The 26,983-nt window shown below is 42.6% G+C and overlaps 1 protein-coding gene across 8 annotated transcripts in view; it reads left to right on the top strand.

Moving 5' to 3' along the window:
• LOC117586167 (diacylglycerol kinase eta) overlaps positions 1 to 26,983 on the top strand; it is a 40,337-nt gene extending 13,354 nt beyond the window's left edge. For 2 of the 8 annotated variants that reach the window (XM_034276068.1, XM_034276076.1), the window contains 11 exons: positions 9,113 to 9,193; positions 17,076 to 17,924; positions 17,988 to 18,532; positions 18,595 to 19,531; positions 19,615 to 19,749; positions 19,815 to 20,255; positions 20,610 to 21,374; positions 22,315 to 22,437; positions 23,300 to 23,504; positions 23,571 to 24,766; positions 24,826 to 26,983. In XM_034276068.1, the coding sequence (XP_034131959.1) occupies positions 9,113 to 9,193; positions 17,076 to 17,924; positions 17,988 to 18,532; positions 18,595 to 19,531; positions 19,615 to 19,749; positions 19,815 to 20,255; positions 20,610 to 21,374; positions 22,315 to 22,437; positions 23,300 to 23,504; positions 23,571 to 24,766; positions 24,826 to 25,134 (5,586 nt within the window). In that variant the 3' untranslated portion in view covers positions 25,135 to 26,983. The remainder of the gene's footprint in view (positions 1 to 9,112; positions 9,194 to 17,075; positions 17,925 to 17,987; positions 18,533 to 18,594; positions 19,532 to 19,614; positions 19,750 to 19,814; positions 20,256 to 20,609; positions 21,375 to 22,314; positions 22,438 to 23,299; positions 23,505 to 23,570; positions 24,767 to 24,825) is intronic. The other 6 variants (XM_034276069.1, XM_034276070.1, XM_034276071.1 and 3 more) reach the window with 6 other exon arrangements.

The raw sequence follows: 26,983 nt of genomic DNA, 5'->3' as shown, positions 1-26,983 counted from the left end.
CTAATAGAAGTAGGAGGAGGACAAGTCTATGGGGGTTTGCCCCTCACGAAGGAGGAGCAAGAGGACGCCTCAGGCCTCAAGGGTGCATTAAGCTAACAAGCGTACTAAATGTAGTACAAAACGTGGCTGGAACCAAACCCACAGAGACACCGTGACGTTGATGTTGAAGTGTTGCCAACACTCTCTATGCATGTGTTTCTGTGTGCGAGGAAAAGTGGTGGGGAAAAGTGCTGAGGAAAAACTTATACAATATCCACGATGCCACAAACTAAATTGAAACCAAATGCGGTCATAGCATAACCCATGCACTACTTAGTTCCCTGCCAACCAGCGAGAAATTCATTTGTTCCACTCAAGTATCCAGCGCATCATTCACTGCAATTAGAAGCCGAAATGCCAACTGGAGACCGCCGCGGCAAATGCCATCAGCAGACCAGAGAGGACCCTGGGCCAAGCACCAGCCAAAGGCCAACAAGGGGATGGAAGGAAATGTAAGAGAGCCATCACCTGGTGGCTAAAACGGAAATGGAAACGTTCTCGCAGCCACCGCAAAAGCCACAGCCCCACCAAATGCACTTTCTTAAATGCGAGACTTCCGGCGCCATGGCCCCACGTAACATTCAAGGTTGCTTGGGCCAAAGTCAGAGGTGTTCTATTAACATTTCCGTCGGAGCAAGCGACTACCATTCCCGACATTCCCATTACCAATCGCATTTCGAGTTATGTTCGACCAAATTGACATTTCACCTTGATTAATGGCCAACGGGGAGAGCCCAAAGCAACTCAATCATCGGTGTCGTTCCGGTTCTGATCACGGGGCTGGCCCAGCCATCTCCAATCCGAGGTCATTGTCTTTTGTGCGGGTCTTAAATTTATTTTGGCGAATTAGTTCGCTGTCCACCAATCCCAGGCGGGCAGGCACCCAACCAAAGCCCGCAGCGGATAAGAATCTACGTAAATGGAAAGCAATTACGGCCAGTGAATCTTTTGTTGTCAGAGAACCATTCCATATTTGATTCATTTGGAAACCAAAAGGGCTAAGTCTGGCGCATGAATATTTAATTGATAGCCAGAGCGTAGCCTCCGGGCGCAAAAGGTGCCGCGAATTGTTCACAAATAATTTCTGCTACACCCAAAAAAACATTCCCAGAAAATTCAATTCAATGAGTGGGAGAGAGATGGTACTGCCTCAGGCGCCAAGGCTAATAGCTCATCCGTAAAGAGATATTACTTTCAAAGGGTTCGTCTTATTTTATTTATTTCCTTTTATGAAATTAATGTATCATAATTGTTTGTGCAGTTTTCGCTGGGCCCAAAACTGTCTTTGAAATATTCTTTAAAAAAGAATAAGCTTTCAGTCACTCCGTTCCCTCGTTTAAACGAACACAAAAACCGAAATTTTGAATAATGCAAAAGGCATACGAAAAACCCAACAAGATGGAAAGGTTGAAACAACTTTCTTACCCCTCATTTGGCTTGGGGTACCGTCGGGCACTCGTGCGGCAACAAAATGCTTAGGCACAAAAACTTTTCAGCCAAAGACAATTTCCACTGGCTTCTTCCCACCACATGAAAGTTGGCATTCAGCCACCGAAAAGGTAATGAAAGAAATGGGGATACAACAAAGGCGACTTTTCCCTTTTTTTCGGAGAAGTGGAATGGGAATGGGGAATCTTTTGTGTGACATTTGTTAGGCCGGGGGGTTGGAGTTCATGACAGCCGCATGACACGGGGCGTGAGAGAACTGAAAGCCATCTGATATTTCCGGCCAGAGCGTTGCCAAGGAAATCTCCTTTCTAGGCTGTGAAATAAATGATTTAGTAAGTGACACTTGAGACCAGCGTTCGGCCTTCAGGCAGCATTCATCTTTCGGTTCGGTTCAGTTCAGTTCGGTCAATTATACGGCCATTTAGTGCAAGCTACTTTTGGACTAGATTCGATTTATAAATTGTATTAACGAAAGACGAGACCAGACGCTGGCTAACTTTTTGATTGAGCCTTGAGTCCGCAAATCAATCAAATTTCTGTCAACAACATCCAATGAACTGAAGTTGAGCTTGCTGCTGCTTCTTGCAGTTTGAAATTTTATCGACACTCAATTTATTTATTAAATTTATTAGGGGATCGTTGCCCAAACCGAATTTAGCAAGTAATTCATGTCCAGAATCTAATGAAACTTACAGTTTCAAGAGTTCAGAGTTCAACTTTCTGCTTTTGTGGCACACAACTTTGAAAACACCCTAAAAACAAAACTAAAAAATAAACTCACTTTGGCTGCGCTGCCATGGATATTGTAAAACTGGTTTACCATGTAACATGATGCAAGAATTTTAATTTAAAGCTTTCCCACAGCAAAAACAAGCATAGAATAAAATAAAATCAAGATACATAGTCTGAGCAGAGCCAAAGTTTTGCCGCAAAACACAACACACAAAGCTACTGCCAGAGTACATTCAGAAAATGGGGTAAGTTATCATTAACACCTCGCTGATCCTGCCACAGTGGGGGCTCCACTATCTCTCTGGACCTCTGTAAAATGGTAAATGGCTCTGGGTGAAATGGACCTTCTGCGGACCTACATAGAAAGGTGTTGGCAGTCGCTCGGGGGCACGTGATTCCCAAATTGATGTGCGGCTCTCTCTGCTCTGGTTACGTGGCATCAACATTTATGCGAGGATTCACGCTCAAAATATAAATCTTTCAACGGAATTAAGGAGATGCGTGCTCGTCGGTGGGTTTTTAGCCATTACACTGGAAGGCAGGACATAGAATTCTAAGACTAAAATTCAGTTTCCCATTTGAAACGATTGAAAATTGCTTGAAACAAGCATAACTGAAATGTTTCTCTCAGTGTAACAGTACCTTCGGTTTCATGCTCTTTTCTTGCTGATTTCGATTTTGATTATAATTTTGTTTACCGTCCGCCCTTTATTTGAGCTTTTATGAAAATGTCGTCTGGTTTTAAGTGTTTTATGCCTTAGCTGACATTAAAGTTGACCAATTTATTGGCTTGCAAAACACTATCGTTTATTGATAAAGTTCCTGACGTTGAGAAAAGTTCATCCGTTTTTAGTCCCGAGAGCAGGGACCCCAAAAGCATAATTTACTATTATTTCGTATGCTGTCAAAAAGTTGGAGGTCCTCGTGCACGGTTCTGGTCCTTACTTAAACTTTTCCACTTGTCTAGCGAATAATTTATTTGAGTACACAGCGCACCATATAATTTTAACTGTCTGCAAACTATGCATGTTTTGGATTAAGTGGAAGTGGCACAGAACAAACTGTCAACGTAAATTTTTAATTTATAATGTGCAGAGTCGTGCCACAGTCAGCAAGGCACAAAAAGACTCTACCATTTTTTTGTAGTAAAAATTAATTCACATTTATTAGAATGAAGGACTGCAAACTGGCCAAGAGGAGAGCTATGCGAGTGTCCTAGAACATTGGATCACACGAGTAGAAAAGTGTATCAAAGAGGATAAGCCATAGTGGGAGAAAATTGTCCATAAGGATAGACTCCATAGAGGGAGGATATAGTCCATGCGGATAAGGCACAGAGAAAGAGAAACTGGAATGCCTGTACATGAGGATAAGCGTCATATAGGCAGAACACTGTCAGGAAGACCTGCACTGGACACACAGGAAAAAAAAACCTTGTCTCGTTGTCGGGCCGACGGATCTTGTCCGGAAACATTTTTGGTTTTTAGCAAGCTCCCAGTCCCTGTGCCTTTCTTTCCCTCTGTGTGTGTGTGTGTGTGTGCCCCTGTGAAAGAAAACATCATTTTATCAAACCCGAAACGAGGTCATGTGGGTTTTCGGTAGTCAGAACCGGAATCAGGACCAAAAACCAAACCCAGAAGCCCACGAAAAATGTTGTACTTTCCACTCCCTCTCTCATGTATCCTGTGATTTTTTTTCTGAAACATAAAAATGAAACTCATAAATTATGTTGCATAAATCACGACACGGCCTTATGTGTGTGTGTGTGGTTTTGTTGGTGGGGAAATGTTATATGGGAAATATGTAAATGCAAATATGTATGTACATATTGTAAGTAATATATTCAACCCCCTGAAATCAATTAGCAAATTAATGTTGTAAGCTCTTCAATATATTAAATTCGCAGCAAACTCTTTTAGTATTTATTTTGCTTATCCTGGTCTGAAATTCATTTAATAAAACATTTTCTCACATTTTTTATTTTATTGCACACATTGTTAAGCTCTTTAAAACGCAAAATCAAGTGGAATCCTTTTGAGAAATATTATAATGGAAGCATTCGAGCATTTTATTGCATATCAAGAGCCGAAAAGACAAACGAAAAACATATGAGGCACTCGAATGAAAGCTTAAATGTCTTATTTTTCTGGCTGCAGCCTTGCCGGGCACTACTTAAGTGTTATTTATGCAGCATTTTCTGCTGAAACTGAAGAACCAAAAGTTGAATGTACTACAATAGTCCTTATGGGCCACTAGAATGCGAATGCAAATGGATGGAAAACACACTGGCGGTCTGCCAGAGGATAAGCCAATAAATTCCAATAAAAAAGGGATCTGCTGTTCTTTTTTTCCTTTTCTTCTTTGTTGCGAGGCGTATACTTAACGTGTGTGACTGTCATTAATGCCTAAATTTGAGCCACAATACCGCCACTTAGCGAATCGAATCGGAATGACCTCCAAAAAGATATTCGCTGATGACGCCCCTTTGCTATTAATCACAATTATTGTCAGCCAGTCGGTTGTCGGTTGTCGCTTGCCAATGGAGGTGCAGGAACAACTCCTATGTTCCGCCATCTGTGGTCCTGAATCAGGTCACAGCAGTTGTTTCGAGGCCGCCATCGCCGTCTCGTTCTGAGCCCCGTGACAAATTGCTCTCAGGCTCTCAAAGTAGGTTACACAGCTGGCACTGTGCCCTGTACAGGTCCCTCTGTGCCACATACCGCCAGCCAGAACACCCAGTACGTACAACCAGACTAAATGCTTCTAATTGCTGGCTGGGGCTTGGGGCTTTGTTTAAAAAAAAAGAAGGGAAACGCATACAGTGTGGAAAATGTTCATTTCGCAATGAGTGGGTCACAAGTAATTGCTTGTGCGGATGATATGGTAGGCGTGCTGTAAGGCGTGAATATGTGTACACTGAAAGGAATTTGTTGATGAATGCGTTTAAAGTGTTCCCAGAAGGCTCCGAACAATACTTATTGCTATTTTTGATAATTCTCCCTCACTGTATCCCTAGTAAAACAATCAATAATGTATAGCCACTGGATCCACCATGTTTTGATTACAAATTCCAAAATTTCTAATCCCAAATGTTCAGTTTACCCGAAGGCTTAGGGTCTGGCTCTGATTTATGTCCCATATTCTCCATTAAAATAGAATTTTGTCTTGAGATGGTAATTTATGGCACCAGCGGCAATGCTTTATTAAGAATATTGTATATGTATATCAAGGGTAGGCCCAAAAAGGAAGGTGGTATGTAGAAAGGACCAGCCACTTGCAGGACATTAACATTTGCGAGTATTTAAATGTGAGGAGCCTCCGTCGGCAGAACACAGCAGGGGATGGCTGGGATGCCGATGTTATGGCACATTAATAACTAGAATTTGGATCGAGGTCTGGGAAGGCAACAGGAAGTGAATGTGAGTGGATGGGTGTGGTGTATTTGAGTATTTTTGGGGGTGCGGCCGCCAAGTTATGCCATTAAAATGTCAAAATTTTCAAGCTGCTCAACTCCGACACGCCAAATGAAACGTGGCACGCCCCCGCAGACACCTACAACACGACACCGTCCACCTACCCACCAAAAGAGAATCTCGTACCCCATAAAATGTGCCTGGAAGTGTAGCCAAAAGCCATTTAATACAAATTATACCCCGCCATCATTACAATGTCAAAGAGAGGGGGACCATGGCCAGGCCATGTCCCTGTCCCATTTGGGAATCCGCCAGGCAAATGTTTCCCACATTTGTCTTAGAGAAAACTTTTCTCTCGAGTGGAAAGATGCAAAAAGGACTTTGGAAAAGTCACAGCGCAAATGTCTTTAACGTTTGCCTTGTTTTCAGCCGCCTGAAAATAGTTGAAATGCAATTGCGAACAAAACTTTGCCTGAAGTGGCATTTCGAAAGGAACAACTTTATCGACAGAGAGAAAAGGGAACTACGCAGAAAGGCAGAAGTACGGAAGTTTGATGGAAAGGAGATGCGTCTGGAAGACTACCCTTCAATCTGATATATATGTGGAAATGAGGGTTGCTCAAAGATTTTTCAAGACATTTTTCTTGAAGTTTTTATCTGATTTTGTCCTACTTAAAGTTTGAGTAACCTGCACAAATCTGTACAAAGAACGGTGTTCAATTAGTTGGAGGCTTAACGAGTCAGCAGTTTCGCAGGCGCAAATATACTAAATTCTAATGACTGCCAGATCTTTTTTAGCCATTAAGTGATTTGCCGTGCAAAAAATGGCCAAGGGTACCCGTCCCTCCCTCCCCCCTACAAACAAGACGAAAGTAATGCCAAGAAATTGATATGAATGGCCTCCAGCAACAACAGAAAAGTTTTCTGCAAGCTGTACACAAACCAAAAGAAAAGGCAAAAGAAATGAGTAAATAAGCAAGAAAAGGAAAAGTATTTGTGCGCCAGGTGGCAGAGACCCAAACAAAAAATAAAACCCTTGAAAGTGCGCAAATTAATGATTATTTGAGGCAGTTTTTCTTCAACAAAAATCTCTGTATAATGCAATCAAAGTTGGGTTAATGCCTGGGGAACCGAAGCCCGAAGCCGATAACAGAGAAAATTAGCAATTTTCCGTAATGTGATGTCTGTGATTGACCCCCAGAGGAAACCAGACAAACACACAACACGAAAGGGTCTCCCCGAATTCCCCAAATGTGTGTTGTATTTTTCCACTCAAAATTTCAACGGCCTTCTTACAGTTTGCTTTTATAATTATTTTATTGATTTTCCACACTTGAATATAATCAAATGTACAAACAAACATACACGCAGCCGAAGAGAACAGAACAGAGCTGAACAAATATTTCTTTGCGTTTTTTGGGCTTTTAATGAGATCCCGGTAAGGGAAAGACTTGTGCCGCTTGTGCCGGCGGTAGGCTAAAGATTTGAGATATCCTTTCAAGCGGAAAATGTCTGGGACTCACTTAATTTAACAAGTGCGGAAAACGCGGAGCAAACAGGAAAACGAAGAGACTGTTGAGAGCAGATACAGATATTGGAGAGAGTGGCAAGAAAAGAGAATTTGTCGAAGATTTAGATACACTTGAAATAAAGTTCCGAAAGAGTAATCATTCTTTCCATGAGAGCTGGAAGTCATTCCACATTTAATCAGCCATGGGGATACGGCCATTTTTACAATACAGACCTTTGGCTGTTCTATAAAAAAATCACTGAATCCATTGCAAAGTGTATTAAAGCAGCTCAAGCTCAAAATGGAGGAGACCTGGCCAACCATTTGAGTACTGAAAGTACTCGAAATCCTTGCTGATTTTTAACGATTGCTGCCCTGACAGCCACCGCTGCGAAGAAGAAGCACATCATTCAGACGAGAATATGGTTGGTAATATTCCCCCATTTCCTGTGCACGTACGTACAATCAAACGTACTTACATACATATTTACATAAGTGTGTGTGCAAGCCCTTGCGTTTGCTGGTTTGCTTATGTATAAGTTTAATTATTTTAATGCTCACTCTGGCGGATTAAGCTGCTCCCTCCAGCTCGAACAGCAAATGCATGTACACATCCACTCAGGGACTTTGAGTGATGGCTGTGTTTTCAATCAATTATACGCCAAAGCAACTTATTACGGATTTGTGGCAGGTATTAGGGTTCCCTTCCATTCAATGGGAAACCCAGAAACACAGCAGAATAATGCCGCAACCTCGAATACGTGAAACTTCACGAAATGTAGATGGTATTTGAAGTACTTAGGTGTCATAATAAGTCTAGAGACTCGCAATGTTCCACTGACATAATTCCGCAAAAACAGCAGCGCTCCCAGGAAGTCCACACAGCGCCACAGAGCTGCCTTCCCATGAATAAATTATACCAAGGCTGAGCACACAGATATGAAAAACAGAAAAACGGAACAGACAGAGATACCTTGTGCTTAGTGATACTTTTACACGGTGGCAGACAGGCCTTTAAAGTGGAGGTCGACTCACACACACACACATGGCTTTTGCGCAATATTAAATTGATTTTAAACCTCACTTAAAGTTTTTCGTTTTTCTACAAACAATCATCCAATATTAATTGGTATGGGAATTGAGGCGAATAAAATAAATAACAGAAATGTACAAAAATAAGACTAAACTTGTTTGCTTACCTTCGAGTAGTGGCTTGCTGTGGAGGGTCTTCTTCTGTTACCTTGGGGGCCGCAAACAAAATCAAACTTTTTGAATCACTCGACGAGTCAAAAGAAAACCAATTTTCGGCATGTTCAAAAACTACTTGAGCATAGGAGAACCTTGGGGATCGAGGATTTTTTTTTCTGAGTTTTCTGAGGCTATTGGGTTCTGAGTTTCTGTATTGGCATTGCCTTGTTCTCTGGCCTCCCCATTGTCACATTTCTATTATGTGTTTGGGTGCGTCGACAAAAGCAGTTGTTGCTGGCTTTTGTTGCCTCGTAAATATCCATTTATCTGCCGGCCTCTGCAACGCTCTGCTCTGCTGTGTATGTGTATTTGTATTTTTGTGTGTGTGCGTGAAACATTTCAATTTCCTAAAGGACCTGCAAGGCATGATGCCACCATGCTCTGCATACATGTCCAGGGCAGGGAAGGGGAAAAAACAAGGCCGTCAGGGAGCCACATCAAAATAGCCGGCGGCCGGCTTTAATCATTCCATTAAGTCGGAAGACACGACGGAAGATATATACATATTTTTCTTTTCTCAGGGCTTGGCTATGTGCCAGCAGCAGCAGAGAAAGAGAAAGAGAGGAACAAAAATCTAAACAAAGGAGCAGAAACACAAACGAATTTTTTCAACAAAAAATTAAAAACAATATTTTATTATTTGACAAAGGGTTGTAATTTTCTGCCAAAATATTTATAAAACAATTTTTGTATCTAAATATTTTTCATATATTTCTTACAGTGCGATGTTTTCGATGAGATTGACCTATCGGACTTGTGTTATTTTGAGTGTGGAATCAAGAACGTAAATCATAGTTTTCAGGTAAGTGAGAAGTACCGACACAGCAGACTCGCGAAATATTTCTTAGACATAATTTAACAATACAAAGCCATAAAAATGTAATGCGAAAAGTTGGTCCTGGGTCCATCACAACAATTTTTGGCCTTGCGTAAATATTTTATTTGGCTTTAGGTGTTTCGGCCTAATTAGTTTGGCAATTTATTCGGCCCACCTGTTTCACTTCAACTTATTAGCTATTAATTTGGCAAACTTCTACCTGTATTTGCCTGCCGCCGACCTTCGTCAGCATGTTCAAGGGAGTGTGTGTGATAGGCAGGATAAGTAAGCAAAACAAAAGAAAATGTTGCTGTCAAAGACGGTTTATATATATAAACATGTGTGTAAGAATAAAAATATCAGCCACTTCCGGATTTTCATCACTACTCACTCAGGTAAAGCCAGATCAACCTTTAGGTCTACCTTAAGGTTACTTTCTTTATTTATATTTAAACGATATCAATGCAGCCACAACAAAAAAAGGGGGAAAGCCCCGAAAGAAATCGAAGCAAAATTCATTCCAAATTAGCATAAGTAGGAAAACTCCTGCCACGAACAGAGTCTGCTGCTCGTATTCCTTATACATTTATTTAAATTATGTGCCTTTTTTCAGCTTTTCACACGAATGCGCAACATTTGATGCGAAAAATTAGACCATTTGTGTGTCTGTGTGTGGGTGAGGAGAGATCTTCGGGGAAATGTAATGTTTAGCCGCCGAATAGGTGTTTCCGTTGCGTGAACCTGGCCAATAATAAAAATCCTTATATATCTCTTTATAATATAAATAATAAATCTGCCGTACTCAGCGTGTACGCGTGCTCAGGAAATTGCCAAAAGGTTTGCTGTTGCTCTTTCTGATTTTCCTCATTTTTTGGGGAAAATGTTATTAGCTAAAGGCAACGCCCATCATCGTTTTTTATTGTCTTTTATCTGCTGCTCCTAAATCTGAGCAGCCTTCGGGGAATTGGTGAAGGTGTTATCTAAAGGACTCTCCTTTTGAGGGATTCTCTTAAAGCCAGGGAGACTCTTTTTCTGTCCGCACACTGCTTAAAGTTTTATGTGGGAAACTCCCTATCTGGTTGGTGTTGCTTAAAGTTTTATACTCGTAACAGGGAAAAAACCCACAACAATGGGTGGCAAGAGAGGTTTTTTTTCTTTCAATTTTTATGCACAAGAACCGCCCACAAAGAGTGGACGAGTATCCTGTCAATGGCAATGCCTGTCAGAGGCAGTTAACCGCAGCAAACATGAAAATCTATGCCTCGTTGCAGTCGTCAGTATCACGGAAAAAATAACACAAATATACCAATAATCGCAACATTCAATGAAGATATATATATATATGAGGAAAACAGTTCTTAGAAAAACCCCCCACGACGAAAAATAGTATTTCTATGCACTGGAGTGTAAATAGATGACATTTTAGACACTCCTTTCGCGTTCGAAAGCCGTTTAAACTTTGTGTCAGACATTTAAGACCTCACGTAAGCGGCAACTTACCTTCTGGTTGCCACGTGCCGCAAACTTCTGCACGCAGACATACAGAGATACGACACCCATAAGAGGTTTGTCGAGCGGTAAGCGCATTGTTAACAATCCCTTTACCAATGTCGTTTAAGCCTCAAGACGATTGCCAATGTGCTTCACAGTTGTACTTACTTGGCATTGGCAATGGCAATGTTACAATTTTACAACATGTTGTTTACAGATTGCATTAGGATTGGCTTATATGGCTGCAAAACGGCGTTCAACGTGGCGAATATGCATTGTTGGAATGCCTTTGAAGAGCTCTCATAGAAACCCTGCTGAGTGGCAGATGAGGAAATCTAAGAATGGCTCAAAATCTCCTTTTTATTCTGCATTTGCATTGACATTTAATTTTTAAAAAAGCTTCCTTCATTTTGTGAGACTTTGCCCTTTCAATTCATAAAAAAGTATTGTTTGCAATGAAAGTTATTTCTGTTATTCCATTGTCTGGCTTTTGAATGGAAACACATTATAATGACCGTCTTGTTCGAGTGCAAGATCCAATTATTGTTTGCATCTAACAAGTAGATTTTAATGAGCTAATCGGCTTGGGGACACAGAAGGTAACCATTTACCTTGATGTATAAGTGCATTTACGGTTAGTCTAATTAGGTTGCTAATTAACTCAAATTACTGGCACCTTGAGAGAGAGGTTTTGTGTGGGCGGGTGAACATGAACCCACTGAACTATTTGCATATCGAAGGGAGGGTGGCACAGGGTGGAACAGGCGATGGAACAAAGAACATTCTGGCGTGGTAGCAATAATTTACGCACTCCACTTAACGAACAATTTTCAAGTGCTTGCTCCTTTCTTGTTCTTGGTTCATGGAATTTGTAATAGCAATCAACTTGATTGATTGCCTTCACCACGAACATGAAACACATCGAAGCAGTCTCTTCGACATCAATTATGCAAGGAGGCTGTGTGGGGCCCAACTCTTGTTAAGAGGAGCACCACACTGCCAGTCCACAGAGCAGCTGCTGCCGCCGAAACATTACTCGTTCTTTTTACAAATTGCGCAGCATTTTCACTCTGCTCTGCTTGCACACACAACTTAATTGATTTCCAGAGCCCAGAAAGCCAGAGGAGTCAGTAAAAGTTATGGCCACAATCACAAATATTTCCATAATTGAATGGTGGATTCAGCCTTGTTTCTTGTTTGACAAACATCAACTTTGGAGTCAACAATTTTGGATCAGACTTCTACTGATTGCGTGGTCGGGGGATAATGTGTGAAAAGTTTTGAATGCTCTACCAAGAATATAGCCAATTTGTTGAATGTCAAGTGACATTTTCTTTGTCAATTAGTCTTTGTTGGGCTTTGGTTTTAATTAAGGGTTGCCAAATTTATATTTGCAGCAGTTTTGTGGCTTCTATGGATGGGTTAGCTTACAAAGATTGATGAGCATAAGCATAATTAATAAATGAATGTGTATGTGTGTATTGTCATATCTCCTGTTGAAAGCATTTTCAAATTCAATTTCAAAACTAAACAACATATATCGTACACTTTTTACATTCATATTCATTTATTTAGCTTTCCAAGAAACATGTTCAAAAGGAAGCCCAAATGAAAAGCATGCAAAGCCAAGCATTGGATTATTAGTTTTTCTTTTGTTGGTTCGTGGGAAGGCAGGACCTCTTGGGGGCTGGAATATGTATAAAAATTTAAAAACAATCACGAGGACCTTTTGTTGTGTGTGCCAGGTAATTGTAACACACTCTTCCATCCAGTTCTCAGTACTCAGTATTCAGTCGTAAGGTCTGTTGAAGGCTGTCCTGTCCCCTCACATACTGACACACATGCCCTTGAACTTTGAAATTTCTCTTAATACAGAGAGAAAAAAGTCATAATATTTTAGCCATATAAATGTTTCGTGGCAGACAAACAAAAAAAAGCAACTCGGGGTGGAAAAAAGTTGCCAAACAACGAAGCCAAGGGAAATGTGTTGATAGTCTTTGGCAAAGTACTTAGCTTTAGTCGAGTTTATGTGTTCCTGTTCCTGGCCAATTCCTGGAAAAACTCTGAATACTCGTAGATGCGCGGCATGTCTTCAAATCAGACAAAACGTTTAGTATGAGCTCTGCTCGCTCATAAAACATAAATAGAATTTACTTTCGAGTGCTTTTCATTTCAGCAATTAAAAATCATTAGACTTGCAAATTAGGCTGTGACTGTGAGCAGATATAAGTTAATTTGAGAAGCAATAATGCAGTGCTTCTCTTATTCATGGAGTACTTAAGAAGTTGGAACTAAGTACATATATATTTTATCTCAGCCTGCAGCATACAATTCAGACTAAAATTAAGTACATTTTCACCCCAAACTTAAAATTGTACGAAAAACATTTAGGGAAAATAAAATGATGCACTTTTCAATAAAGTACTTCCCTAAAAAGCTAACAACTATTTCCATATGAACAACTATACAAACGAATGATTGAAAAGCTTCCAAGTGTTTTCCCACCCAAAACACTTTCAACTGTCCTTAAAGACAACAATTTTTAATAAAAAAAACGGCAATTTGCAAAATATGTAGAAATTTTAAAAGAACTTTAGAAAAAGTTCCACTGAATTTCCATACTATCCTAAACTTTGGTCAGGCAGCCAAAGGCGTTTCTCCACCAAGGTGGCTATTTAAATTTCAAAAGTAATTTTAAAATTTCTTTTCCTTTGACTCTGCGGTGATAATAAAAAAACTAAGCAAGGGAGCGTGCGTCTGTCTCTCGGGGAGTTTATTCAGAAATAAGCCAAGGAAGATGCATAAATATGTGTACATACATATGTATAGGTAAGTATACACAGATATATGTATAAGTACGTATAAAAAGAAGACGTGTTTCTGACAGAGACACGAAAACGGTTTTGATGTGCTCGCTGGGGGACAATGCGGCGTATGCGTAATTTCTCTGTTGTTGCTTCTTCTTTAGCTGCTGCCGTTCTGTTGCTCCTTGTCATGAATATTTGGGTGGGCGCCACTTCAGTGTTTGGGCCTAATGAATTCTGGCATATGTCGCCTTGGGTTTGAAGTGGTACAGTGGTGCACACTTTTTCCCTAAAAGTACTTTAAAATTGTACACTTCTACCTTGAAAAACACCCATTTAATATTCAGGTATGCTTCAAGGATGTGCGTCAGCTTCTTCAAACTTTAATTCTTTACAGAACATTTCAAATTCGCCCTAGAAATATTTACTTAAAGTTAAACAACTTCTCAGAAACAACTTTTCGCATTGCACCTCAAATATTTCAAGAGGTACTCTTTCGCTTCTTGTTGAAGAAGCGCTTCACCTTTCATTTGACTATCAGCCTGGGCTCTAACCATTTTCTTACATGATAATCCTGGCCACTGTGCATGTGTCTTAGCGGTTTGGTTTCTGTTTGTTTATGTGATTGGAGAGCGCGACCTGCTGAGCCTTCGAGATGAGGCTGCGGCTTGTGTCTATAGCTTTGGGCGATTTACGATTACACATACCAACCGAAAATTTAATGCGATTATTTTCGGTGACACGTTCACAACACAGCCTTCGCACAAGAAATGCTTAATGGCTGAAATTGACAATTGGAAACGGCAAGGGAAACCCGATAAGAACTGGTGAAAGCCTTATTTAATCTGAATTAATTCTGATTTTTCAACACGCAATTAATCGCTCAAAAGTTTTGATCCTTTCTATTTGAATGGCACCCGCTGCGCTTGGTTGAACACCACTTTGCATTTCAGGAGATCATAAATCATTTTATTTATTGGAATATTTGAATATTTTTCCCCGTAAAATGTTAGCTCGAAGTGGGGAATTAGGGACCTGCATTTTGGGTCGCTCCCACTGGCAAAGCAGTTAGCAACAGCTGTCGTTGCCAGTTTTATATTGTTCCGTGTCCTGTTTTTACGGGCACTCTGCCCTATTTTTTTCTCTTTTTCTTTTTGTTTTGCCGTTTGCAAATGGAGACCCGCGGCGATGACGACGAATGCCATGTAGCAGACCCACACACACGTTAGAAAAGCGCAAAATTGCAATCAAACACCGTTGCCGATTGGGTCAACACAAAGGACGAAAAGTCCATACATACAAACAAACGAGAATTTATTACCCCGCAGATTGGTTTCCGACGCCGATAGGTGATGTCCCAAGGTGCCAGACATGGCATAAAAAGTGAAAGCACCATGAATGAAATATGAAAATGTGATTAAAACCCGCAGTTGGAGAAGGGGCAATTTATCCTTTGAATAAAAGATGCCCTGAAGGGACACCTTTTCATTTTGTTGTTAAATTTAAATTTAAATACAGCACTGCGTCCAATAAATTAACTAAAATCCCCACCTTAAGCCAATAAATTCTGCCCCACATTTCAACAAGAATAAACCTCAACTGGCCCCAAAATAAATCGGAAATGAAATGCAGTTGCAGTTCGAATAAATTTTCCAGTTTTCCTGTGGCAAAGGGAAAGGATATATGTATGGGGCTTGGGTAATTGTCGGCCGCACGCGCCGGATTTACGCTTAAAAGCAAATCCATGTTGCAAATGTCAAAGTCAGAGAGAAAGATAGAGAGAGAGAGAGAGAGGATTGTGCCACAGGCAACATCCCAGACCCAAGGCACGTGCTTTGGGAATCACTTAACCATTGCACATTAGACTAATTGAAAAAACAGGAAAAACCGACAGACATGGGCAGAGGCGGCTCCATCATGATGTAGAGGCAGACGTCGCTAAAATGCCACAGGCAGGCGATGAGGTTCGATGGGTGATGGCGTTGCGGCTGTGGTTGCACATTAATTGCAACATTGAAAATGCACACAGGCGGGCGGCATCGGCGGTGGTGGCAACAGAATCCATTCGACCGTGTCGGGCCACTTTTGATTGCAAATTTCAGAAGCAGTGCATGCAGGATGGAGGAGCCCACAAAACCCTCACGCAAGCTCAAAACTCAGACTCAGAGTCGGTGTGTAATTAATGCGTTTAAAATGCAATTAGTGTTGCGGTTAGATTCCGACTTGGGGTTTGGGGTGGAGCATCGGCCACTGGCTTTCCTTTGGCCTGGGCACAAGCATGATATATTGGAGAAAATATGAAAGCCTCAAAGCTATAGAGCTGCTTCCGGCTTGAGTCCGCTTTTGGATTCTGCTTTTGGCTTGTGGCCAAGTCTTGTCGCCACTTTGGCCCCAAGTCGATTGCCCCGGAGAGCTCACTTTGCTGTCACAACAGAGACCGACATTGTGCGGTTTATGACATGAAGGTGGGCCAATTGCACTCGCTCTCTCACTCTGTGTCGTCTCCATTCCACTCGTAACCACTCTCTCTCTTTTTACTCACTGTGAGGTCGTCGGTTGTCGTGTTACAGCTCCTGACATTGGCATATCAACCGGTCATTGTCAGAGCTCTTGGTTAAGTTCACTGCAACTGGAAGCGGCAATACCAGTATTCTGTGGTTCCATGTCATGTGTGTTGATGTGTCGGTTCAAAAAGCACATCCTCTAAATATTTAAAACCGTTTTGTCTCTTCCTCTCACAAACGAAAAAAGTAGAAACTTAATTAAAGCTGAAACTAATGGGTAAAGAAAAAACACAGCCATAAGTTAACCGTGTCTAGACAGCCGAGCTGGCAGAAGTCCATTAAGTCAATAAAATACCTTATTATCCAACAAACTTGACGGCAAAGTGCGATAACTGTGCGAGAGAGTAAAGAGGAAAAAAAAAGTAATGAAAATATCGGTGTTGTGTAAGGTATGCAAGGATATGGCCAGCGGAAGGACATGTACGTCATAAATTTTGCGCAGAGAACAGCCCCATCATAATCCGCTAAGGTAACCCACGGAGCTAAGGTTCCCTTCATCCCGCCTTTGAAGGTCGAAGGTTGGATATATTAATTATGCTTGCGAATCTCGTGTTTGTGGGTTGGGTGGGGCTTTGGTTATGATATGGACACTTGAATGGGCTTATACAGCGGTTTGTCCTACTTAGGGGCTTGGCACTGGAATTCGTGTATGTCTCTGGCTTTCTGGCTGTCTGCGCATTATCCTTTAACAGGAATACAGCATTAGCATATTAATGAGCCCTCCTCCTCTGAAACTACACTAATAAACCCTCATTTGATTACACAACTAATAAGCTGGCCCCATCCAAAGTATACACACCATGTGTGGTATGGTTTATGTACAATATTTATTCCAGTTTCAGTTGCATGTTAAGTGCATATTAGCACTGTTAAATATTTGAATTGTCTTAAAGCCAATGCCATAATAAGAGAACCATCCCGTTGAGGCTACACAGAAATCATTTACATTTACATCTACTTTTATTCATAATATGATTCTACAGTCACTAATCAGATATTCTCTTACAGATAATCACACCCACTCGTTCTCTGGTGCTCTGCGCCGAATCCAGACGGGAAATGGAGGACTGGCTGGGCTCTCTGAAGACGGCCACGGCCCCGCAGCGTCCGCGTGGCGACAGCTTTCTCATCGAACAGCATGACATCCTGTCGAATCACCATCACTGGTATGCCACGTCGCATGCGCGACCCACCTACTGCAATGTGTGCAGGGATGCCCTATCCGGGGTCACATCACACGGCCTCAGCTGTGAGGTGTGCAAGTGTAAGGTGCATAAGCGGTGTGCGGCAAAATCGATTGCGAACTGCAAGTGGACAACGCTGGCGAGTGTCGGAAAGGACATCATTGAGCAGGCCGATGGCATCATTATGCCGCATCAGTGGATGGAGGGGAATCTGCCAGTGTCCGCCGTGTGTGCCGTATGCAAGAAGACATGCGGCTCGGTGTTGCGACTGCAGGATTGGAGGTGCCTCTGGTGCCGGGCCACATGCCATGTGGCCTGTCGACCACAGATGGCGGTGGCCTGTCCCATTGGACCGGCCAAGCTATCCGTGGTCCCGCCGACCAGTGTGCATTCGATCAGCACCGATGATGCCTGGGATGTGGCCAGCCCCAGGGGCAACTTCTCGCCCCTCCTCGTCTTTGTCAACTCCAAGTCCGGCGACAATCAGGGCGTCAAGTTCCTGCGACGCTTCAAGCAGCTTCTTAATCCCGCTCAGGTATTTGATCTGATCTCCACGGGTCCCAGTCTTGGCTTGCGACTTTTTCGTCATTTTGAGATGTTTCGCATTCTGGTGTGCTCGGGCGATGGCTCCGTGGGTTGGGTCTTAAGCGAAATCGATCGTTTCAACATGCATGTGAGTCCCCCAAAAACATAATTTATCCTCGAAAAAAAATCATACCTAAACTGTTCTCTGTAGAAACAATGTCAAGTGGCTGTAATGCCGTTGGGCACTGGCAACGATCTGGCAAGAGTTTTGGGCTGGGGCTCCAGCTGCGACGATGACACCCACTTGCCGCAGATTCTGGAACGCTATGAATCTGCCAGCACCAAAATGCTGGATCGCTGGAGCATTATGGTCTTCGAGAAGGCCATTGCAGTCCCTAAGATACCCAAAATGTCGATCACCACGGAACAGGAGGCCATGCTCACTGGTATGGTCACCTCGGCGAATCACCATCTGCGCTTCATTGTCGAGACGAATGATACCCAGACGCTGATCACTTCGACACGAAACCTTTGCGACACCGTCGACGATCTGGTATCCCGCATTTCAGAGCATCACAAGGAGGACGAACAATTGAGCGTCAAATGCGATATCCTGAAGCAAAAGTTGAATATGTTACTGGATGCCCTGCAGGAGGAGGAGATGGGTGCGCATAGTGGTGATGATTTGATAGCAACCATAAGGAGCCTCATAGCCCGAAGTATACCATCCACTCCGGGCGCCAATCCATCCTTACTGTAAGTCCATTTCATTTGGTTACTACTTTCTCTTCTTTAATTTGATCTAATTTAAATTCAAGTAACCCAAACATATCAATCGAAAAGACCGAAAAGGATCAAATCAACTCAAAGGAACGCCGCAACAGTCGCTCCTTGCGATCCAGTGAGAAGGAGGCGCTCCAATGCCGTGCAAATAGCGTGAAGCGGGCCATCTACAATGTGGTGGAGCATTCGGAGCCAGGACGACCCAAGCGCTATCAGCGTAAGCTTTCGATCACTCCTTTTGAGGCTCTCAAGTTGCCAACAAATACATCTGGCGACTCCACGCCGTGTGGCTCACCATTGCCCATAATACCACCTATCAATATTATATCCCCCACAATGGAGACCTCTCGCCTGACCTGCATCTCTCCGTTGCCGGACACTCGCCGTGATTCGGTGGATGAGAGCTTCTTCAACAGCATCAATCTCCCAGCCCCTCGCCAATTTGCGGACAGTCGAAGGAGCTCAGGCGTGGATGTTATCCAAGAGATGGAGGAGGGACCCAATGGGGAGACAGTCTATCGCATGGCGCGCATGTCGCTTAGTGGCGGGGCCAACATTGACGATGCTGGCAATCGTCTGTCGCCCAACAGCGATGGTGGCGAAAACACGCCCACCGATCGTAAAGTGGACTTCCTGCGAGTGCCCATAATAACAGGCGAGCCCCTGGTGGACCCTCTCTCTGACTATCGTCCCGTAGAGGTATTTGAGCGCACCTATTACATGACCCGGGAGATGGACAACGCCAAAGATAAAGAGAAGGAAAAGGAAAAGGAAAAAGAGAAGGAGAAGCTGTTGAGTCAGGAGAGCAGTATTTTAGATGTGGAAAAAGAGGACAACATGCTTACAGAGAAGCAGGCACTGGTACACACTTGTAATCTGCAGGTACCCGGCATTGTCGTTACCCCCAACTCCCAAAATGTATACTCAAGCGCAAGTTTAACAATCATTGATACCGATGCACAGACCACCACTGTACGTTTGCCATCATCCAGCGGAATGCCATTCGAATCAATCGAAATAAAATTCATTCTTTATTTTCCCCAACTGCTTTCTAGGATCAATCCTCTTCCGATGAGATGGCAGGCGAGGCCAGCGATGTCCTGTCGGCCATAAGCAATGAGGAATGCAGCGTGGCCTCGGAGATATTTGACAAGCAAGATGCTGGTCAGACTTTGGGGGACATTATACAGGTAAAGGATGCCAATGAGCATGATGAACACACATATCCAACTTTCATTGGCTTACCCCGTAATAGAATCTCGATGCGAGCAACTTTACGCACATTGATTCACCCGAAACGAGCGATGAAACGGAGGCCATGCCTGGCGAGAGTATCATGGACGACATCAGCTCAGTGCTGGGCCACGATATAACTTATGCCCTGCAGGACACCATAACCGATGACACCACCACTCTCTGCTCGGAGCACGTGGGTCCCCCGAAACCGCCGCGCAAGAAGTCGCTGAGCGCCTTGACCCACACTCAAACGCATCCAAGGAGACGCAACTCCTCGCCGCCCAGGATGGCAAGACTCGCGCGGATGGATAGCGATGACAATCCGCAACAGTTTGGCTTCGAGAACATTGTCTTTGAGATAGACAATCGATGCGATGATCAGAAGATGAGGGAACCGCCGCGCTACTGCAGTTTGGCGCAGTTCGTGGAAGGTAACGATATAGCGCGTCAGAGCTTCAAGGTATGTCTTAGATCCTAGCCTGGGGGGGGGGGGGGGGGGGGGGGGGGGGGTTTAGTGCGAATTTTAGTGCGTAATTGTAAATAGAGTATAAAGGGTATTTAAGTATATGTAGAGTTATTCTATGGCGTTATCGGAAGTACTCAGACACGGCCACTTATGGTAAAATCTTTGTTGCTCTCCGTTTGCTTCTTTTTTCTTCAACCGTTTTTCTTTTTGTTCGTGTGTAATCGAAACGAAACTTGCCTCAAATCAAACTATAAACAATCCTGCAAAACCACCACCAACATATAAATCCTCCTGTGCCTCCTGTGCTACTATCCTCGATCAACTCTACTCTCTCAATGAAACAAAAAGCGTCCCAAAAAGCGCACTTCACTGAAAAAATCGAAACCAACTACAACCAATGAACAATCCTCCAATCAACAGCAGCTAATGCAAGAACAACGGAGCAACGAAGGCAACAATGCGAATCCAGCCAACGATAAAGAAGACACCGACACCGATATTGCCACAGTACAAACGCCAACGAATGCGCCCCAATGTGTGGTGGCGATGCCGTCGAGCGAGGATGAATTGTCGCCACAAACGGCGATTAAAATAGAAATACACGATGTTGACTCTGTGACAGCTGTGCGCAATTTGACCAGCAACATGAAATCGACATCGCCCACCAAGAAATCGGGCCATGGACAAGATGTAAAGCGCATTACTTTTGATGAGTCGTGTAAGAAAGAATCCTTTGATGATGTAAATCCCAACTATCCACAGATAAGTGTTGTTGTCAGACCGCCGACACCGTTGCGCGGCGACTGCATCAAGCCCGTTGCCGTTGCCATGTTGTCTGCCAGTTCATCTGGTGGCTGTGGCAGTGGCGGTGGCGGTGGCTTGACCATGGCCTGCACGGGGTTGCTCGGCGTTCGCGCCATGAATGCCTCAGAGATCCGTCGGCATTCGAGTCATGCGCCCAGCAGTCTGGCCGTTCGTGAATTCGACAAGGACAAAGATCGCCGTCACTCCGGCTTCAATCCCAATCAATTGGCATTGGATCCGGAGCATGCGCGCTTTCTCAGCAGCTCCCCAGCCGCCAGTCGCAGGATAAGCTGTGGCAGCCTCTTCAAGGTAAGTCTCCCGCCCATTATCCCCATCCTCGACCTTCGACCTTGATCGACCCCCACCCCACAAATACCTCACATATTTGACTTACATTGGCACTGCATCGTCGGCAAAGCTCGGCAAAGCAAAACAAGTTTTGAAGTATGTGAATCGATGGTTGTGTCAGGCGAGAGCAATTGGTGTCAAGTGCAGAGTGCAGTTCTCATACAGCCTAAACACACACTAAAACAACAAGAACAACAACAACAACCGCGACTGTAGGTACTTGTACTTATAAGTAAACGCCACCACCACCCCCAGCCACAAGAGAGATTTCTGTGATTATATCTGCTGGACTTCCAAATTCAATGATTCATCACAACAGGATTTAAGTTTGGATTTTACACGAGTTTTGTTTTCGTTTATATTTTTTTAAATATTTTTATAATTTTTTCTTTTTTTGTGCGATTATATTTTATAGCATATATATTTTTAGCAATACTCGATTTGAAAACATAATTCGTATTTCTGTTTTCCATACTTTCCTTAAAGTATTCTCTCAATTTTTTAACAAGCTGTGCCCCTACAATTTTCAATACAAGAGGTTCTAAAACTTTTTGTTAATCGCACAAAATACATATTAAATAAAAATTAAATATGATTTGCCACATTAGTTCTGAATTAGCCACCGTTCACACGTTTAAGTTAATCGTAAATATATAATCCACAACAAAATTAAAATCGAAAAAAACATCCATTGGGTTTCTAAAAAAACGCACAAAAAAACAATTGGTACGTATCTCAAAATTAAGTCAAAACTATTTAACATATGATTTGGAACATACTTAAATTTCGAACACACAGTCCACAAAAATATATACCTAATAAATAGCCACATAATGTACAATATATGCATATAAACACGAACAATTTTAAAAGCAACATAATACTAAATGCATTTTCTTAGAAGAAAAACCAAAAGGTTGCCACGAAACGGGGCTATGGATTGTTCAGAGTTCGGTTCTTTGTGGTCGCCGAACCAGATATACGCCTGGCCACACTGGCGCTTATCAGGCCACTCATACCTCTGGTAAGCCAGTCCCACATCCGGTGAAAGGGATCTCCCAAAAGTTGATCCCCAATTCTGCGTTCCTTCGTTCGTTCGATATGTAAATCCCCCCAGCAAATGCCGCAACAATACTGATCTATAAAACTAATTGAATGATCATTAAACTTCGGTGTAACCGAGTTGAGAAAACCCTTAACAAAAATGTATCTTAATTTACAAGATGTCCGTTTATTAAAGCCCAGCTTCATTTTCCACCAGCTAACTTTCTATAAATGAATTTTGTAAAGGGTAAATCGAAAAATGTGAAAATCCTCTGTACAAAGCGTCTGTTCCAGTTCCAGTTCCGTTCCAGTTTCCTCAGCACCTGCGTCAGTTTCGTTTTTGAGTAGTGTTGCAAACTAACTAAACAATAAGTAAACAAACTCTGTTAACCAACATTTAAGCAAACAGACAAAAAAACCAACGAAAAACAAGTAGCTTCTGCTTACCCGCTACCTATCCAACCTACAGCTATGATTTGCTTTGTGTTCATAATTTATTTGTTTCCAGTAGTGCGCTATGTCCTCTGTCTCTGTTACTCACTCTCTGTCGCGCTCCTCTCTCTCTCTCTCTCTCTCTCTCTCTTTACGCTCTCTCAAAAAGTACTTACCAACCCTGCGAACAGTAATTGCAAGTCACAAAACACTGGCACACTCACCCACCCAGCAATCACCAATCACCAATCACCAGCCACCACACAGAGTTTCACACTCAAAATCACACCCACTCCACATGTTTCTTTGTATCGTAGTTAGTGCTGACTTTCCAGTTGCTCTTTGACACATGTACTCGATACTTCGCCCTGCAACGAGCCCACCATTTAATCGTTTCCCCTTTCTTGCAGCCGAACGAAGCTCTGCCCAATCTTCAGACACTCAAGGGCTCCAAATCGAGCCTGTTCATGGGGTCAACGTTATTCGGCTTCGATCACTTTGCAGCTGGCGATAAGGACGACAAAGCTGGCAAGGACAAAGAGAAGACTCCTACCGAGGAGACTACTAGAAAGTTACCCATCATCAATCCGTTGGTTCGACTTCCGAATTGGCCAAGTAAGGATAACCTGCCTTTCTTTCTCCCTAAAGCATCGATTTTTCATTGTATTTACTCCTCTTTAGATCTCGCTAATGGGGGTGGCTTCATCTCGAAATGTCTGCTGGCTAATGCCGATACTTTGTGTGCCGCCGTCAGCCCATTGATGGATCCGGATGAGACCCTCCTGGCCGGCTACCATGAGAAGTGCGTAATGAACAACTACTTTGGAATTGGTATCGATGCCAAGATCTCACTGGACTTCCACAACAAGCGCGAGGAGCATCCCGAGAAATGCCGTTCCCGTGCTCGTAATTACATGTGGTACGGAGTCCTTGGCTCCAAGCAGCTGCTCCAGAAGACCTGCAAGAATCTCGAACAACGTGTGCAGCTGGAGTGCGATGGACAAAGGATTCCCCTTCCAGAACTGCAGGGTATTGTTATTTTGAACATACCCAGCTTCATGGGTGGCACCAATTTCTGGGGCAACACCAAGAAGGACGACATCTTTCTCAGCCCCAGCTTTGATGATCGTGTGCTCGAGGTTGTCGCTGTCTTTGGGTCTGTGCAAATGGCCGCCTCTCGACTGATCAATCTGCAGCACCATCGCATTGCCCAGTGCCAAAGCGTGCAGATCAACATCCTGGGCGATGAGGAGATACCCATTCAAGTTGATGGCGAGGCATGGCTACAGCCCCCCGGCATGATTCGCATCCTGCACAAGAATCGGGTTCAGATGTTGTGTCGCAATCGGAGTCTGGAGCTCTCCTTGAAGAGCTGGCAGGAGAAGCAGCGTCAGCACAGCATCTCAATACAGAGGGATGCCTCATCCACCGCTTCTGAGCACGCAGTCTCCACGGATGAGGTGATCTCCGAACGGGAGTGCTATGTCCTCCTCAATTTCATTGAGGCCGTTAGCTCTCTGGTCAAGTGGGTCAAGTTCTTGATCATCTCCCATCCCGCACTGCAACACGATCTCTATTGCGTTGCCTGTCGCGCCAGTGAGGCTTTGGAAAGCATTCATCCGCAGGGAAAACTCCTCGAGGGTCCATCCCTTCGCACTAACTTGGTAGAGGTGATTGATTCCTCGCGACAGCTCTATGACGACGCCTGTACCTTGCTCCGGGATCGTGGACATAGTCTAATCCTAAGAGAAGACCTGGAGACGAAGCTGAGTGCAGCTCTGGCAAACATGGAAATGGAGCTAAAGAAGTGCTCTGTGCAAAAGTGCATTGACGGCAAGCTACGGGCATACTTTAATGTTCTGGCGCCCAATGAAGAGGTGAGTTTCGACCGATATTCAATCGACATATTCATCATAATCTTTCATTTTATCTCCAGCCCGATGGTCGCCGAAAGTCAAGACCATTCTGGGTGCGCCTACGCTCTGGATCGACGGCTGGACAGCAGCAGTTCAAGTCTCCCATCAACAATACACGCGAGGCGGCCAACAATTGGAGTGTAAACGAGGTTGTCACTTGGTTGGAGACCATGCAACTTTCCGAGTATGTGGATAGCTTCCTAAAGAACGACATTCGCGGCAAGGAGCTCCTGACTCTGGGTCGTCGCGATCTCAAGGATCTGGGTGTGGTCAAAGTGGGTCATGTAAAACGTATACTCCAGGCCATCAAGGACCTAAGTGAGAATTAAATATTGCAATATAACGAAAGGTTCCTGTTGTTAAGAGAGTTAAAAATAGTAAAGGTGTACAACCGGCTAGTACAAAGCAAATTAGTCTTCGAAACGTGCTCTTAGAGTTGGAGATAGAGATGAGGTATATGTATGTAAATGGATATGGATATAGCAAAGAGTGTATCAGTGTATAGGGAGTGCTGACGGAGTATATGGGAATGTTAATTTTTGTAGAGGGGAAAACCAATGCATACAACAATCACTAATTTATAGGTTAGCTTAGCTAATGTCATGGGTGTGCAAGCACCAGACCGACAAACGAGCGAAATTACGATAACGATAAGAAGAACGATAGACGTAATTGATTCCGTTTATCGATATTCTTATACATGTTTAGGCATAACTGAGGAACTCTTCAAACAAAATACTTTTGGAAAAGAATTGTAACATTTTTTTCTGCTCTTAGAAATGTAAGTTATACCCCAGATGGAAGAAAAACGGATGTCATTTTGATGTTTTATGTGTACTCATGTCAAATTCAAGGATTACTTACAAAAAAATTGGCAGTTAAACGAATTTAAAAGTAGTGGCACATGCAAATATTTAACAACAAAAACAGCAGTAAGTTTTTAAATGTTTAAAAATTCAACCCCAAAACCTAAGTTTAATCGGAATAGATGAACCTCACAGATAATCCTTACACTTACCTTTTGAATAAAGTCCTAGATAATCCTAGATAATCCTAGATAAACCCAAATACCAAGAGAACCCTAGATAATGCTCTAACCTTATGACTAACACACAATTATGATTCTAAATTTAAAAGCAATTTAAATTTTACACATGCAAAATCCAAAGAAAACCACAAAATCAAAAACCAAACTCATCGCTATATTAAATATACTTATACATATAATTGTACTTGAACTTATATATAGTTATTGGAAACTAAATTTAAATATTTACCCCCTACTGATGCTAACCTTATGGGCATATACGAGAACCATTACTCTCGTAGAAGCTGCAACAAAGAAAAGTCTGTTAAAAGTGTCATTTTTGTGGTAACCGAAAGCAACTCTAACTTTTTTTATTTAAATGAATTTAGTTGTTAAGTCCAGCAACGTTTTTTATGCTTATAAGTTTAGGTAAGAGCCCCCCTGGGCGGGTCCAACTCCCTGGTGCCGGATGCCAGGGAAATCCCCCCAAAAAACAAAATTCATTTTTGGTACTATATACAAGGATATGGTATAGAAATTTAGCTAGCATTGGGAACACGGACATGGGTGTTCGGATAAAACCCTTTTGGTATACCTTTTAATTGTTTAATTTTAAGTGAAACTAAAAAAAACAACACAACTTTTATCAAACAAAATGAAACATTTAACTGTTAAGAACAAAATTGTGCTAAATAATTTGATAAGTCACCCCCTCTTCGATTTGAACCATTGCGTTAAAACCTTTATATTCTCAAAATATGATATATATACTACATATATAGCTGCATAATGAATAAGTTATAGGTAATCCACAGATCTAAATGTCCCCCTACTGTTGCCTTTCAAATGTTTGCTCAGATGCCTCCCATTGAGTGAGTGTTTGAAATGGCATTACCCCAAAGTATCCTTCCGTATAACAAATCACTTGAGCGACGTCTATAATATTATATTTTTTTATATATAAGTATAAATGAGCCCAGACCAACTCGATTGATTTGTTGTAGTCTCAAGAAAAGTCTTTGTTCTATTTCTTGTATCCCCAAAATGCACCACTAGCAATACCCATGATTCTGACACATATTTGTGAAACTATTTACGCTTACGATTAATCTATATAAAACCGAAATCAATTTCAGACCCATGATTAAGAT

Source organism: Drosophila guanche, unplaced genomic scaffold, assembly GCF_900245975.1.
Source record: "Drosophila guanche unplaced genomic scaffold, DGUA_6, whole genome shotgun sequence".
NCBI classification, from domain to species: domain Eukaryota; kingdom Metazoa; phylum Arthropoda; class Insecta; order Diptera; family Drosophilidae; genus Drosophila; species Drosophila guanche.
Note: the sequence above shows the minus strand (reverse complement) of the source record. Positions and strands in the feature narration are given on the sequence as shown.